General features: G+C 40.8%; 1 protein-coding gene across 7 annotated transcripts in view; it reads left to right on the top strand.

The window, feature by feature from the left end:
* Positions 1–17,061, top strand: part of GIGYF2 (GRB10 interacting GYF protein 2) — a 150,390-nt gene that overhangs the window by 87,724 nt on the left and 45,605 nt on the right. For all 7 annotated transcript variants that reach the window (XR_008446141.1, XM_054039169.1, XM_054039173.1 and 4 more), the window contains 11 exons: positions 3,528–3,745; positions 3,837–3,999; positions 4,085–4,285; positions 4,604–4,794; positions 5,779–5,938; positions 9,161–9,327; positions 9,765–9,856; positions 10,916–11,023; positions 11,666–11,766; positions 12,621–12,721; positions 13,408–13,569. Coding sequence is in view for 6 of the 7 variants with exons in the window: in XM_054039169.1 (XP_053895144.1) it covers positions 3,528–3,745; positions 3,837–3,999; positions 4,085–4,285; positions 4,604–4,794; positions 5,779–5,938; positions 9,161–9,327; positions 9,765–9,856; positions 10,916–11,023; positions 11,666–11,766; positions 12,621–12,721; positions 13,408–13,569 (1,664 nt within the window). In the remaining variant the exon portion in view is untranslated. The remainder of the gene's footprint in view (positions 1–3,527; positions 3,746–3,836; positions 4,000–4,084; positions 4,286–4,603; positions 4,795–5,778; positions 5,939–9,160; positions 9,328–9,764; positions 9,857–10,915; positions 11,024–11,665; positions 11,767–12,620; positions 12,722–13,407; positions 13,570–17,061) is intronic.

Here is a 17,061-nt window from a genome sequence, read left to right on the forward strand (position 1 = left end):
AAATTCCATCCCAGAGGTTTGAGTAGGTTTATTCAGAACCTGTGGTAGGTTTACTAGTAGTAACTGCAGTAAATGAGAGAGACTGTCAAGGGTGGGTCAAAGTTCTACCCCCAAAGAAGGGAGTGCACAGAAAGTAGACCTTGTTAGGGGAGAGATATATTCAATGGTGAGATTACAGCTCAACATTGTCAATCATCAGGCCTTATTGGCCCAGTATGACCATTCTAATGGGGAGGCAACATCTCTGTTTGTGAATAAATTGCCAGAAACCTCTAGGGACCCAGTTCCAGTCTCTTGTTGCAGAAGGTTATCAGGCCTTTCAATCAGCTCTGCAGGCTTCCTGGGGTGCAATAGATTCAACAGCCGGAGCAACGGCAACACCGTCACAGCAGTAATGATGCGCTGTTATTTGTTGTTGTGGATTCCTGCAGAAGTACAGCACAGGATTGAGGGCCTCCTTTTCAAGGGTGTGCTTTATTCTCATCCAAGATGGATGAGGCTTTATACGCAATAAAGGATTCTAGAGGAGTGTTAAGTCTGTAAGCCTCTCCATGCTGGCCCCACAGGGTACGTCTGTACTGCAATAAAAAACCCGCAGCGCCAAGTCTCAAAGCCTGGGTCACTTGACTCGGGCTTGGGCTGCAGGGCTAAAAATTGCAGTGTAGATGCTTGGGTTGGAGTCCAGGCTCTGAGACCCACCCCCATTATGAGGTTTCAGAGTCTAGCTCCAGCCCCAGCTTGAACATCTATGTTTCAGTTTTTAATCCTGCAAGTCCGAGTTAGCTGACCTGCGCCAGACATGATCTTTTATTGCGTGTAGACCTACCCAAAGAGGCCAAAATATCATCCTCAATACCAACTGAGACAGCAGTTCTGCCCCTACCAGTAGCCTGATGTTCTAAATGCCAGCAACGGTCTCAGGAGTCTTCTGTCTCCCACCACCTCAGTCACGTCACCCAGGCAATGACAAGCCTTAAAGCAGTATGTTTGACTCCTTTTCAAGGACAGCACACTTACCAGTCCAGACCTTTACTAGCCTTTCCCCTCCTTTTGGTTACAAGCTATCCCATTTTTTGCATGCATGGCAGTCCATCACCTTGGACAAGTGGGTGCTAAGCATAGTGGAATTAGGATATCCCTCAAGAGTCTGTACTAAGACAAGAAGTGTAGACTCTGTTATTTAAGAGTTGTAGAAGTGCCACCTCCTTCATTGAGGAGGGGATTCTATTCCCAATACTTTCTAATACTCAAAGCCAGAAGGGGAATCAGACCCATCCTAAACCTTTGGAACCTATACAGATAAAGTTCTGTATGATGTCCCTAGCTTCTGTTGTCCCTTCCCAGTATCTCTGAGACTGGTATGCTGCCTTTGACTTACAGGATGCTTAGTTCAGTGTTTTTCTTCCCCAAACCATGCATATGCAAGGATGAACAAACGCTGTACATTTTGGGTGTGCATCAAGCTTTGACTTTTTATCTGCACTGGACAAAGCCCTTTTGGGTTTCTTTCCAGCTTTTTGTTTTCTATGCAAAACAAATGACAGGTCATCGTATTATAGTAGTGAATCTCAAAATGGAGTACCAGCTGCATTACTTTATTATTTTATGATGCAAAGAGCATAGCACCTCCTGAGAAGTTGAGGACACTCATTCAGAGCGCATTCAGCCTCCATAGCGTTCGTGGGAAATGTCCCTATTGTGAACTTCTGCAGAGCAGCAACATGATCCTTTGTCTATACATTTACTAGACAGTATGCAGTACTGCTGTATCAAGAAAGATGGGAATGTAGGAAAAACCGGTCCTTGCAGTCCATTTTCCAATGAGACTTCAAGCTCCACTACCTTGGATAATTGAGAGTCTCTTATAGTGTAATGGGACGTATACAAGCACTCCTGAGAGGAAAAAATGGTTGCTCAACTTCTTGTAAGTGTTGCTCTTTGAGATGTGTTGCATATGTCCATTACGTGACCCTTGTGCCCTAATTAATCAGATACTATCACTTGGTTTTTGGTGCAAAGGAACTGAAGGAGGGGTGGGGTGACTTTGCCCTTTATATACCCTCCATTAGAAGCACAAGGAGACGGGGGTTGGGCAGGGCTGCCTGTACGTGTACTGCTAGGGAAAACTCTTCTGAACTGATACACAAGACGTGCACACACTCTTACAGAGAAATGGGCATATATAACACATCTTGAAGAACAGTTTTGAGAAGGTAACTGTTTTTTCCCTTGTGCTTCTATTTTGCTGTCATATCTAGCATTGTGGTTCTTCACCGAATGGAATTTCCTTCTTATAGTTAAGACATAGTTTTAGTTCAGTGTACATTTGTCATTTAGTTGTTTCACACAGGTTGTTTTCATTCCTCATCATTTTAGAGGGATTTTCAAGTTTTGGAAATTTCCTTAGTCTTATCAGGATGTTGGAATGTTTTGCTTTAAATTCTGTAAAAATGTTCACAATGTAAGAATTCAACACAAAATATGCCGCCTTTTATAATCTCTACATTTTCTTAGTTTACCATTTAGAGAATTTTTTACGGTTCCTTTCCAGTTACCTGTATGTTTTAGGCCTCATCAAAAGTGTTAGGACTTGCTACTTTCCATCAGAAAGGATCTTCCAAAGAAATGTATTTATTAAAGAAAAAAATATCTATTACTGGAGTTCTCTGAAATATATTTACCCCATTAATCCATACTTATTGAATCTACGTTTTTGCTTAAGCATTTCTAGAGATTTTAATCCAGAATGAAAAGTTCTGAGGGAACAGGCTCTAAGTTCTTTAAAAACTCTTTTACTTTAAATCAGAATCATAAATAAAATAGAAAGAACAGACTTTTGCATATCAAAGTACTTGTAAAGGTTGCATCAAAATATTAATTGCCTGTATTGCACAACCCATCTAATATATGTTTTTAAGACATAAACAGAGCATATTAAGCTATATATCTAACCATAAAAATAGGAATAGAAACTATATATGCAATGTGTCTGAGCCGATATTGGAGCCTTACCCTTTGCATTTCCTTGTTAAAATGTAATTTTAACAGCTCCACCTTAATTTTCACTGACTATTGTTTACCTTAAATTTCCTGGATTTGTAAATTGAAAATAAAGAAAAATGGTGGGGGGGAGCAAAGGAAGCATTCTTCATTCCATCCTTAAATATACCAGTCACTGATGGCTAGTGTAGTTATCCTACTGAATCAAATCATGCCTAATTTTGTAGGTCTCATTTTGGTGCTTTGGCTACGTTCCATGACGTGCATCGCCTTCTTAGGCTAACTGGTTTTTTTTTTGTTGTTGTTTTTTTAACAGTGACTTCAGATGTGGGGCTTTATAAAGGGAAATACTCTAAGAACTCCAGCTATTTTTTCTTTAAAATGCCCATTGACAGATGGATTATACCCTGTAGTGGTGGTCTGAATTTTTGTCACAATTTGTCCTCTTTTTCCCTACCCTGTCACCCTTCCAAATAAGTTTTTGTCCCGTGAGACTGTCTTGTAAAGTTACGTTCCCCCTCCTTTAGACGGTCCTCGTTCTGCAGGCTGGCGAGAACCTATGGAGAGACGGCGAAGGTTTGAATTTGATTTCCGAGACCGGGATGATGAGCGGGGTTACCGACGAGTGCGGTGTGGCAGTGGCAGTATGGAAGATGACAGGGACAGTCTCCCTGAATGGTGCTTGGAAGATGCAGAAGAAGAAATGGGAACATTTGACTCATCTGGGGCTTTTCTCTCATTAAAGGTGAGAACCTTCCTTGCATCCTGTATATGATGTGAATAGATTTCCTGTTGTGGCAAGTAGTCTGTAAAGTTATTTGTGTTTGTGTCCATAGAAGGTTCAGAAGGAGCCAATCCCCGAGGAACAGGAAATGGATTTCCGACCTGTGGAAGAAGGTGAGGAACCTTCTGACTCTGAAGGGGATCATGGTGAAGAAGCCAAAGAGCTTGAAAAGACTACCAAGAGGGAGGGGGATAAAAGAGATACAATAACAGCAGGTAAGAATGATTTCTTAGGTATCCATAATACATTGCATTCTTAAATTTCAACCTCCTAAATTAAACCAAAACCTTCAAATGTTAGAGGCAGCAGAAGAAGCAGTCAGAGCACCTTCGCCGTCTACCCAGTCAGGTACTCCACCAAAACTCCAGCCACAAGAACCACTACAGGCCAGTCTATTTGAGAGGAAGGAAGAGTGTGTCCCAGAACGAATAGAAAAAATGGAAGATAAAGAGAATCAAATGGTGAATACTCCGCCATCCAAAGTGCCCAGTAGAGGAGAAGGTAATAGACTGAGATTCATATGACGTTTGGTGGTATCCCTGGGAGGGAGTAGTGGTTAGATTATATTTTCAGAGAGATGACAAAAGTGGGTATTTGGAGCAGAAAACTTGCAGAGTTAATCAACTGCTCTCTTAAGGTTTGTTGAAAGTGCTTCCACTTTTTATTAAATTGGCTGGGAGAGCTTTATTCTAGTGCTTACAGGTTACTGTGTGTTATCTTTCTCAAACGTTTAACTTTGTAAGAACTATTTTCCTATGAGCTTGTATGTATGTTGTATGTCAGAGGAATTTCATGGCCCACTTTTAATTCTTTCTCTAGATCTGACTCCTGCTGTTCAACCTTTGCCACAGATCTCTCCAGCTACAGTTTCTCCTGTTCATCTTTCTCCTCCTCTTTCCAATACAAATCCTGCTCTAAAGCCAGTTCAGACATCAGTCTCAGCTGCTCCAGGCATGGGAAACATTCTTGCTGATCCAGATGATGAAGAGGGTCTCAAACACTTAGAGCAGGTAGAATTTCTCTAATTTTTGAAAATTCCTCTTCTCTTTACAGAAGATCAGACAATGGAAGAACACTGAATGAATGAGCCGTTTCTGATAGAACTATTTAAAAAAAAAATAGGGCAGTGTAAAGTCCTTTGTGGACAATAGTTTTTCAAGTCCTTTCATACTCAGGTTACTTCTGTGCTATAGTCATTATGTTGAGAAAAAATCGAAGCATGTAGTTCAATTTCTTAATATTGAAGGTTCCCTCCGGCACTGTTTGCTTCCAGTGGAGTTCAGGTAACAATTTATTCCTGCAGCAAATGTCATAAATCAAGTCATAAATCTGGCAATCAGTAACCCTCTCTCACCATTATAATCTGTTACTAGAGATTCTATTCAGTAATATATCATGAATTAACCAAAGTATCATAGCCTTCAATAACAAGTAGACTTTCTGTATGCCCAGATCATGTGATGGAGTATTTTAGAAATCATGTAAGAAAAAGTTTCAGATAGGCATGTTTTCCTTGTCATGTATAAATGGCATTCTGTAACAGCTGAATAAAAGGGATCATAGTCTAGTCTAGTGATTAGTAGTAGATGAAGCTTCTCCCATGCTAGTATATCCATTTCTGTGTTCTGTTCCTGACTCTCATTGGTTGTAGGAGACCCATTGGGCAAATCCCTTCAATATCTCTTTGATCAGCTTATCCATATGTAAAATGGGCACAATATCTAACTCACAGGGTTATTGAGAGACTTCAGTGTTTCTAAAGCCATTGGAGAGACTTGCATAGAGTTGTTGTAGAGGTGTAGAGTGCGTTATTAAAGGTGCAGTTCTCCAGTCTGTTAACCCCCTTATAGCCCACCAAATATGGGTTTTGAGCTTTCTAGTCCTGAAGTTTGTGATTGACACCAGCTATTTGGTTAGTTTCATCTTATGCCATCATGTGTGCGCACTAATTGTAATACAGTATTTTCTAACATGTCTCTTGCTCTCTACTGCAGCAGGCAGAGAAAATGGTGGCATATCTGCAGGACAGTGCATTGGATGATGAGAGACTAGCAGCAAAACTTCAAGAGCACAGAGCAAAGGGTTCCTCCATGCCATTACTCCATGAAGCCATGCAGAAGTGGTACTACAAGGATCCTCAAGGAGAAATTCAGGGTAGGTCTGTGCCCTTTCCACTTCCTCTTTTGCGTCACAGAACTGTTAAGAGAAGTTCACAACAAATTTATTCAACCCCAAAAATGTACCAAAAGAGAGCTGTGCTACTGTGTAGGGAGAAGAGCCATTGGTGCAGGGATTTCACAGCTCTAGTGAGAGAGATTTAGAGGAGCTATCCCTTTATCCAGTACATCCCATGCCCTGTAGATTACCTTATGGCTCATTAGACTCTTCTGTAAGTTTAGGTTAAGATAATTTAAGATTTGTTCTCTTGCATGTCAGTAGCTAATTGGACCTCCTGATACCATGGGACTGAAAATCTATAGACACTTGCATGTTTAGCTGTCAATATTGGAAAATACTCAATAGACTTGCTGTGACACACACAAGATAGATTTCCTGACATCAGTGTGCCCAGACAAGCTCCTGAAAGTGAGTTAAGATATCTCCCATCATTTGTGTATTGAAGATGTAGAAACAATGCCATTAAACAAGAAATATTGTGTAAGTACTTTATTTTCCAAAAGATAAATGGGGATGTGAGAGCTGCACTTGATCTAAATTGATCAACATATTTGAGGTGGAAAAAGAAGTTCATATTAGAAGAAATCTCTGTAAGGAACTTACTGATATCAGTAGATTTTTAAATTTAACACACCAGCATATAACCCAATTGGGAGAGTCATCCCATTTACCTGCATTTCTACTATCTCATGCAATGCTTCAAGTCCCAGAGTCTTTACTAAAATAAGAATGAGGCTGGGGGCACTCCCATGGGAGTTGGACATATGCATTTGACTATTGTAGGGCACCTATGTATCGGAGACCTCTTGAGGAAAACAGTTCATACAGGGCATTAAACAACCATAATCTTCCTACAATAGCATGGATTTCTGGTAGGGATGTAAACAGCATTTTTAAAAAAAAAAAAAAAAAGGAAAAGTTTAAACTTAAAATTTAACCAGTTAAACATTTAACCATTAAGGAGTTCACAACATAGGTGGGGAACTAGTGGTATGGGTGTGTGTGTGTGCTGCAGCACACCCGTGTTTTACACAGGGTCCTGGCTGCCTGGACTCTGGGTATGGGCAAACAGCGGAGTTTAAACGTTAACCGAATACATTACCAATAAAACTGATGCTTATTGGTTAACCGGTTAACATTTTACATCCCTAGTTTCTGGTCAATGTGGAGAACAACCATCTGTTTCTAATACTGAAGGCGCAACACCTGAAAGTAACTCTGGACACAGCCAAAGATCATGTCTTAATGTCCAATGACCTGCAACTGAAAATTGCTGACTTGATTCAAAAGTCAGCTACATCTTGATCAATAGTAAGCTTCTTAATGCAGCTCCAGGACATGCTAGTATTGTGTGGGCAAACTCTCCAGTGGGCCTGTATCAACCAGGTCATTAAAAATTTCTACTCCCTTTCTAACTTTATTCCATTCTGTGCCACTGCAGCCTTTGTCAATAGTTATACCAAAGGCATCTCAATAACCGGTCATGTCTCAGAGGCTTGCAATCTGTACAGAGTTGTTTAGTTAATTCTCCCTTCCAGGGATCCCGCTCACTCTTATGAACGTTCTACTGTACAGGCTATTAGTATGCAAAGGTCTAGAGAGGAAGAAGCACATTCTTACCTGGGAATCCTTTCTTGGACCTTGTATATCTAGCAGTTCCACCCTGTCAAGATTACACTGGGAAAGCCATAGAATAATTCATTTATTCTCTAAAGTTCAGTCAAATGCCTAAGTAAGTAGCTAACCTAATTTATTGTGTGCAATTTTGCAAACTATCTACTTTGGGTAGATTTTTTCCAAGAGTGGTCTGTGCCTGGCTCAGCGTCAGAGGTATTGCTTGCCTTCAAGCTTCTAGGGGTGATAGGAAACACCTCTGTGAAGTTTCTGGACATAAAGGGTATAGGGAAGGAATTTCCCAGGTGAGCTTATTAATATTTTTTCCTTTACATTTGCCCATATGGTAGAGCCTAGAGGCATCAATCTGTCTTAATTTGTGCTTGACACTATACGTACAACGAAATATAAGTCCCTGACCCAAAGAGCTTGCACTCTAAGCAAAGAGTGAATATATTCTCAAAAAATGCCAACTGCGCAGGGTTCTCATTCCTGGGTCTGAGCTCAAAATGGGAAGAGTTCCCCAGTTTCTAAAGGTGTTTAGACCGATGAAGTCCATGATAGTGGAGCAGAATGCAACTCAGGCCCCTGCTTGAATGTTGCTTGCCACCCACTGCCACAAGTACATGTTGCCCTCTGAATGATTGGGAGTTCCTCCTTGACTGAAGTTGGAAAAAGAGCTCCTGTGGAAGGCTGTGCCATATTGGCTATTGGAATCTGGTGAAGAGCTGGACCATTGAGTATAATTCATTGTTGTTTGGATTTGGCCTCTAAAAAAGAACACTATCCACCTTTTCAGGTGGTTTTTCTTTTGGGATGTCCCTCATGGCTCTTATTCTACAGGAGAGAGAATCCACCACAGAGGGGAAGATTACTTAATCTGTTCTGCTTCTCTGAAGGCATCCTCTTGCAGGATTCTTACTAACCCTCTGTTCTCTCCTCACGTTGGAGCTTACCTTTTTTCAGGTGTATTTCTCTGCATATTTTTGATCTGACGGCTATCTTTAATGATTTTGTGAGGGTTTGTCTCCATTGCGTTTGAAAGAAGTGACTGGAATGTTCAGTGGAGTGTGGGGGGGAAAGTACCGCTTCCAGTGGGTGGGGTCCTGCCCCTTTACACCATTACTTTCAAAAATAAAATAGTCTTCAGATCTGAGGGAATTCTGACAGTCTTCTGCTAAGAAGCTAAAACCCAGGAGCAAGAATCTTACAAAATATCTTCAGAGAAGCAGAATTACAAGGTAAGCAATTTTCCCTTTCCTTCACCTTGCTGCTACTAAAATATTATCCCAAAGTGTGTAAATTATACAGAAAAATGGTGTACAAGTTGCACCATATAAATCATACACATTACCTTTGTTGTCAGAAGTGCTGAATTAACTCTTTTATTTGAAGGAACAGATCTAGGATCTGGAATAAATGTGCAGTCCCATAAATCATTCAGAACAGTAGAGCAAGGCGGACTTGGAAGGCAGGAGCCACTGACATTTAGCTTTGTATCTATTTTAAAAGTTCCATGCTCTTGGTTCCCTGCACACTGAACTTGACTTTTGTGTCTTCATGTATTGGCTGGTGATATTGCAGGTCCCTTCAGTAACCAGGAGATGGCAGAGTGGTTCCAGGCTGGGTATTTTACTATGTCCCTGTTAGTAAAGAGAGCATGTGATGAGAATTTCCAGCCACTTGGAGACATCATGAAAATGTGGGGCAGGGTTCCCTTCACTCCAGGTCCAGCACCACCTCCACATCTGGTAAGCACTTGACAATCATCACAAGTCAAACAATGATTTTTTTTAAAATGAGAAATGTTATTCTTTGAGTACTGTCATAAATCCTTGATCTTGGAAGTTCATGTGTTCTCAGCATCAAGTTTGGAATCCTCCGGAAAACAGCAGCTCTTGGAGGAGAGAGGAGGGATCACTGTTTTTTCACTTAATTTTAAGCATATACTTATGTGTGTTGTTATATCGAGGCATTAGAGCTTAGTCCTGATGTTTGATAAAAACTGTGCATCTCTACCTTTTCAACTACTGCATGATTTTTTGCATGGTCAGAAGTTTTGATCAAAATGCATTCTGATCTTTACATACTGATGGGTTTACTATTTGTCCTTTCCATCACCTGTTGAGAGCAATATTAGAAGTTGTAAATATTCACGCAGTTAATAGTGGCTTATTCCCAAACACAGGGTGAGATGGACCAGGAGCGACTAACTAGACAACAAGAACTTACGGCCCTGTACCAAATGCAGCACCTCCAGTACCAGCAGTTTTTGATACAGTAAGATCACCAGTCTGAGGTCTACTAGTGGCTGTGTTCTGCTCTGCAGTTTTAATAAGCCAGGTTCAGCTTCTGGACATTGTTTCCCTGGGCAGTAGGGCTGGGAATGGTGCAACTCCAACAACAGTGGCCTTACAACCTAGAGCTAGCTACCTAAGGCATACTTTATGGTGTCGTCTTCTTCCTTAAGCAGTACATAATTACTCTGGTGATCAATGTTCGCTCGCCCTCCCTCCCTCATATAGCAACTTGCCTGGTCAAAATGAATCCTGACCCTCCTTGCAAATTGTGTTTTGGGGATTTGGAGTAAGGTAGGACAGAACATCTTCGGTGTTGTCAGGCACATAGAAAACCCCATGCAGAACACACTTTTTCTCTGTTGACTCATTGTTTCTTGGAGATGCGGGGAACTGTTCAAGACTATAGCTTGATATCAGTTTTTGCCCAGGGAGGTGGGAATTGGAGTCCCTGGGGTCTGGCCCATTTCTACCAACTTGTATGGGAGGAGGCTAGAGTAAAGAAAGCAATTAAAGATCGGATAGCTTTTTTGATTGCGCTAAAGATATATGCCAGTTTCATGATCTTTGAATGATGGTTGTTAATATAGGATTGCTAATGTCAAGAGGTCTGTGATTATAATGGGAAGGTGGACATGACTAGATATTTTACAGCTAGCTGGACAATTACAAAAGTAGGGTTAGCATATGAATGATCTCTATCAATTCTGGGGAAGGCGAAGTGCAGAAGGAGGTAGGAATGGTACAAAGTATAGAATTGGAAAGGAATAGTCAGATTGCATGGTTGGAAGTGAGAGGGACGAAATTTTGTTCTTCCCACATAAGCCAGTTAACTGTGGGGTTTTTTATACCCTAACTCTTCTCAGATCCCATTTTGTGGTGTCCTTCAGGAATCAGTGTGAGCACATATAGATTGGTTTATTGGACTAGTGGGGATTAGACTGGATGGAGACTGAGTATAATGTGGGACTTCCACAAGTGGGATGTTGCATAGTTAGATACAGTGAATAAATTCCATTGAGACTCTGCTTCTCTTTTGAAGACAACAATATGCACAGGTGTTGGCACAGCAGCAAAAAGCAGCCCTCTCATCCCAGCAGCAGCAGCAACTGGCTCTCCTCTTGCAACAGTTCCAAACCCTGAAGATGAGGTGAGTGTTCAGACCTCGACTGATTACTCTCCAACTTAGACTGTGGTTGTTAGTGTGATGTTCTCCTGTTGCCTACGCGTGTCTGTTTCAGAATTGCTTGGTCATATCTAGGGTTGTGCGTTCAACTTTTTTCCAGGCAGTGTGGGTGTGAATTATACAAAAGCTGATGGATATTGAATACTTTTTTGTCCATGGCTTCTATTTGGGAGTGGACTTAGGAAAATGAGAAGACTCTTCCAGTTGAAATCCTGGCTTGGCACTGTTATGGGGAAAATTGTCACCAAAGTCCTGATCAGCATTGGTAAAACCCTGTTATGAGGACACACAATGTGCTGGAATTCAACTAGCAGAGGCAGGTCAATTTTATAATTTCAGATGCCATTGAAAATGGTAGCCTGTGAACTACTGTTTGTAGTATCATATTGGGAGACTAACCCAGCACTTGACTGAATAATCTTCAGACAAGAGAGAACTTTCTGCGTAGTACTGTCAGCATCAGGTTTTTGTCTTAAATAAAGGCTTATAGGGAGGGGAATGAAGGAAAATGCAATGACATGTTACTGAACTAAAAATTTTCACTGTGTGTTCAGAGTAGACCTGTCTTTGGAAGTGGCATGTTGAATCTTCTTGTTTGTACTACAGAATATCTGAACAGAACCTGATGCCGTCTGTAACAAGATCTGTGTCAGTGCCGGATGCTAGCTCAATTTGGGAGCTTCAGTCCACAGCCTCTCAGCCCACAGGTAAGAGACTACTTCTAGTAAAGTCCCTAGGTCCAGAACCAGAGCCTTTCTTTTGAACTATGGCATCTCTTTTTGACACTTGCTGGAAGTGAGAGAGATCAGCGTTTGGGTATGTCAGCTTCCATTAGAAATGAAAAACAGGTCTTCAACTCATCTCATGCTCGAGATAAATTCCATTTTGAATGGCTAAAATGGGCAAGGCGATAAAGCTGTGCATCATCACCAGAGATCTTCAGCCAAAGAGAAGTAAAAATGTAGCAAACTAAGGGCTGGTCCACACTAATACCCCAGTTCGAACTAAGATACGCAACTTCAGCTACGTGAATAACGTAGCTGAAGTCGAAGTACCTTAGTTCGAACTACAAAGTACTTACCGCGGGTCCACACGCAGCAGGCAGGCTCCCCCTTTGACTCCGTGTACTCCTCTCGCGAAGCAAGAGTACCGGCATTGATGGCGAGCACTTCCGGGATCGATTTATCGCGTCTAGACAAGTCCTGATAAATCGATCCCAGAAGATGGATTGCTTACCGCCGAACCCGGAGGTAAGTATAGACGTACCCTTAATTTTGTCCAGGATTTGGTGGTAAAGCCCAGCCTAGACCCTTCACCTTGGTGCTCCTGTGCCTCCCAGGAAAGTGTTGGGGTGATCAGGCCTTGCTCCTGGGGTAGTAAGGAAGTATGGCCTCTTACTGAACATAATTATAAGAGTGCAGCACACCATTATGTTTTCAGTGTAATAACCAGAATACACAAGATTTCCCTCTGCAGTTGGTTTCTGCTAGTGTGCTTACTATTGCTTGTGAATATTAATTATCCTGTTGTCTGTACGGTCTTACTTTTCTTTGCTTTCCAGTCTGGGAAGGAAGCAGTGTCTGGGATCTCCCCATTGATACTGCAGCTCAGGGACCTGCTCTAGAACAACTTCAGCAGCTCGAGAAGGCCAAAGCTGCGAAGGTCAGAGACTATCATTCATCCTGGAAAAAATGAGTTACACTGTAGAAGGACCCTGTTGATGTTCTAAATTAATAGTTATATTTTTATACTTGTGAATAAAACTTTCCCAGACATCTCTCAAGGGTCTTAAAATGGGATTATTTTGAATGTTGGGTCAAACCTAAACATTCAAATTAAACTTCCCCCTTTGCTGTCAGAAGTGGGTAGGAGCAGTAACTGTCAGACCTCACTGCTAGTCTTAATCCAAACCTCTTTTTGCACGAATCGGTTTAGGGAATAGTGAGTGCTAATTGTTGGGGCCATTCACAGATATTCTAGTACCTTTTATGAGTCATGGTACAAAATGGTGTAGGATGTACTATTTGGGGGTAACCTCATAGCAACTCTTCGTAGCCTCTTAATTCAGGAATAGTTTTAAGGAGTGGCATAGGAGAACTGATTTGGAGAATAAAAAGATGTGGTAGAACCCCAAAGAAATCACTGTAAAGAATGTTATTGGAATGTAGTCCATAGGGGCATCTCAGATCTGCCCAGGTGATTCCCAGGTGGAATCACCAACAAAGAATGGTGTTGATCCACCATCTTTTAAGATACTGTAGTCTCAGCAGGAATCACTGCAAAGAATGGTGTAGGAGTGCTTTACCTACTCTAGTCTTGTATCTAATTGTAATTTTATATAATTGTAGCTAGAGCAGGAGAGGAGAGAAGTGGAAATGAGGGCCAAACGAGAAGAGGAAGAGAGAAAAAGACAGGAGGAACTTCGAAGACAGCAAGAGGAGCTACTTAGGAGGCAACAGGAGGAAGAGAGGAAACGACGAGAAGAGGAGGAGCTGGCACGAAGAAAGCAGGTGAGGTTTTTCAGCACAATTTAAAACTAAATCTATGTAAGTATTAATGCAGTTCTGTAGGAAAACCCACCTCCAGAATCTTGTGCGGTCTGATTTATCTCTAAAAAGTATGTGTGAAGACACTTTTTATAAGAAGTATTTTTACCATGGGTATGTTGTTGAAATAGATTTCCTTTTCAGTACTCCGTCTTAGCATGAGAAACTTGCCAGAGATTTCAGAACTGGGTTTTTGGGTCTCTTGACAGTTCCAGTTCAAATTGGGTTCTGCTTTTGTTCATGAGTTAGGTAGGTTTATTCTGTGTAGGATTATGTAGTAATTCTCCAAAATGGCTCATAATTAGGGTGTCTGAATTTAGGTTTTAACTGATTACGGTACAGCATATACTATTGTAATGAGGAATGTATACAATATACCTTTCTCATTACGGTATATTCAAGGAGGAAACCCCAATCAACCCTGATTTTTGGACATCTACATAAAACTCAAAAAATGCTAAAAAAATCAACCCCCCAAAATGAAAGTAATAAACATAGAAAAAGAGACACTCTAATTATAATTTTATGTTACATCTATACTCACCTTGTCATAGTTGAACTCCCATGCTGGGGATTAGAAATATGTACAATTAACCACTGCTGTCGTATTCACTTTTCTTCACAGAATATTGACATCCCAGTTAGTTTACAAATGACTTTACATGGGCTAGTGAATTTAATTTCACAAAATCGGAGTCCAGCTGTACTTTACTAGTTTTGTTACTGAATTAAATAAGAAAATGAATAAAATGTCATATTTTGAATTTACCTGGTGCTGCCACAGAGCACACAGGCCTGGTGATAAAGATTATTGGCCATTCTCTTGTATTTGTGAGGGTGAAAAGTTTCCTTTGGAAAAATGACACTGGGGAGCATTGGATTCTATTGGATTAGGTATAGTACTGGGGTTTGGAGACATGGGTTCTGTTTATTGATCTGATCTGTGTGATGTTGGGTAAGTCACTTAACTTCTCTGTGCATTTTGTTTTCTCCTATAAATCAGGACATTTTTCCTACTTCACCTGGAGGCTGCAGTGCTTAGTGAACATGTTTGTACTGTGCTTTAAAAATGTAAAACACTATATTAGTATTATTACCTAAGCAAAAATCTGCATTGAACTGGCTGAGCAGATAACATTTTTGGAAAGTGTGTCTATATTTTTGCAGTTCATATAAACAAAAACAAAACTTCGGAAAGCCTAGAAATCCCAGATACAGTTTTTACATTCCAAAAAGACATTGTAAGGAATGGAAATACAATGTGAAAGTTACTCAAACAAGCTTTACTCTTCCTCTGAATGACCGCTAGTCTTCCATCTTCCACCCTTCCTTATTTCTACTTCTTATGCTCTTTTTAGTTTTTTTTTTCCTAATTTAGATTAAGTAAACTTTCATTTTCCTAAGGGCTTTAAGAAGTCCATAGCATATGGCTGCAGACATCAAATATTTGGAAAGTCCATTGTATTTGGAGTATAATAAATTTGGACTACAAATCATTAAGTTTTTACATGTCTTCACTACTAACTGATCCTTCAAAACCGCACTGAGTGCTTGTCTACACAGTGGGGGTAATGTGTGCTCTATATGGGTATGATTTCTAAATTCCTCTAACATATTGCGAATTAATTGGTCCATGGAAACCCTGCTGGTGTGCACTAAAGGTTTACTAGTGTGCTTTAATGTGGTCTGTTTCAAACAGCAATATGTTCAAATGCATCAACAGAGTCTACGTGGGCCAATTAATATACAGCATGTTAATGCTCTTTAACATTCATAGCCCCATAGAGCACATTACCCCACTGCATAGACAAGCCCTAACTTTTGTTTTGTAAGTTAAGATTGAGTATAGCCTATTTGTATCCATAAATACATTAACTGTGTCATAGTGCTTCGTAATTCGCAATTCTTATGGGAACAGTGGGGCGTGATTGTCCTTGGTTAAGACTATTTTTGCATCAGGAAGGGTAAAGTAAGATTTTGTTGTTTGTTGTTGTTTATGGAAACAGTATAGATTCTGTCCAAGGCCTTATTGCTTAATGGCAAATTTTGCCATTTCAGTCAGGTATGGGCCAGAACTACTAACAGACCTGTTTTAGAAATATATTCAGAATGATTACCTGGATTTAATCTTAAACTCTCTGCCCTTATCTTATCTAATAAATTCATATTCCTCATCAATCCTTCAAGAATTCAGGCATTCTTAGCAACAGCTCACAAGTTCTGAGATCTAAGCCAGTGACCCCTTAATCACTTTCTCAGTGCATCTGGGGCAGCTGTTTGAGATATTTGATACTTCAAAAGCAGACAAGGTTGAAAAATTGATCAGTGAACCTTGATACCGTATGGAAAGCTTCCTTTTTTAAATCAAAAAATCTCCTGGCTTCTTCCATGGAGGGATTTTGTAAAGCATTTTCAGAAAAGCTCATTTATTCCTACTGCACACCAAACTGGTGTGATTCTTGTGTCAAAGGGCAGATATGTGAAACTAAGGACTCTTGCCCTTCAGATGTTCCACAGTCCTGCCTCAGTTGCTGGATTTGAAGAGAAGAGGTGGCAGCTGTTGAATATTCAAACTGCTGTGAGGAAGATTTGACAGCTGTGACTCCTGAATTGGGGGGGGGGGGCATAAAAGAGAAGCACCCTTTCAGAAGCAGGGAGTGCGAAAAGTTCTTAGGAAGAAAGAAGAGCTCCTCTCTAGTTTCCCCTTGTCCTGGGAGATTCATTAATCAGCTCCTGGCTAGTGAATAGGAATAACTGGAGAAATAACTGACATTACCATGGTGAGAATTGTCTTTTTGCTTTGGTCCACTGGACCATTGGCTGAAGGAAGCAGCCTTACATTTTGTTTCATTTGGACCTACAGCCAAGGAGCCGCCGTGTAACTATTTCATTTTCCTCTGTAAATGGAACACTTTTCCCCTCCTTTTTGGGACCTACATTAAAGAGGACATGACTCTAACCCCCTCCAGGTATCTAGTAGTCCAGTTACACTTCATTTTCTCTTGTCTAGGTTGACCATTCCAAAACTAGATTCAGCCAACTTTGTGCAGTTGAAGAAGCAGGACCATAACTGCCAATAGAAAAATGAGCCTAGCTAGCAGGGAAATGTCCAATATCAAAATTCTCTTTGGCATGGTACTTTCCTTGATACCTGCAAACCAACCTTTTGCCCAAGTGGGACCACCAGGAGGAGAGCAGATCTCTGATTCTTCACAAGCATATTCTTAAATTCTTGGGAAATATCTGCTGGCAGAAGCCCCTCACAGACCACCCTTTGAATAGATTTACAATAGATGCGAACTTTGTCTGGGGAGCTCGCATGGGAAACCTGTCATGTCAAGGGGGAGAGTCTCATTCCAGGATCTGCCTTTCCATCAACCTGTTGGAGCTTAGTGCAGAAGGTGTGTAATTTGTCACTCCTTTTTTGGCAGATTCCTACAAAGTGGATGCTTAAGT

The sequence above is a fragment of the Malaclemys terrapin genome, chromosome 9 (genome assembly GCF_027887155.1).
Source record: "Malaclemys terrapin pileata isolate rMalTer1 chromosome 9, rMalTer1.hap1, whole genome shotgun sequence".
NCBI classification, from domain to species: Eukaryota; Metazoa; Chordata; order Testudines; family Emydidae; genus Malaclemys; species Malaclemys terrapin.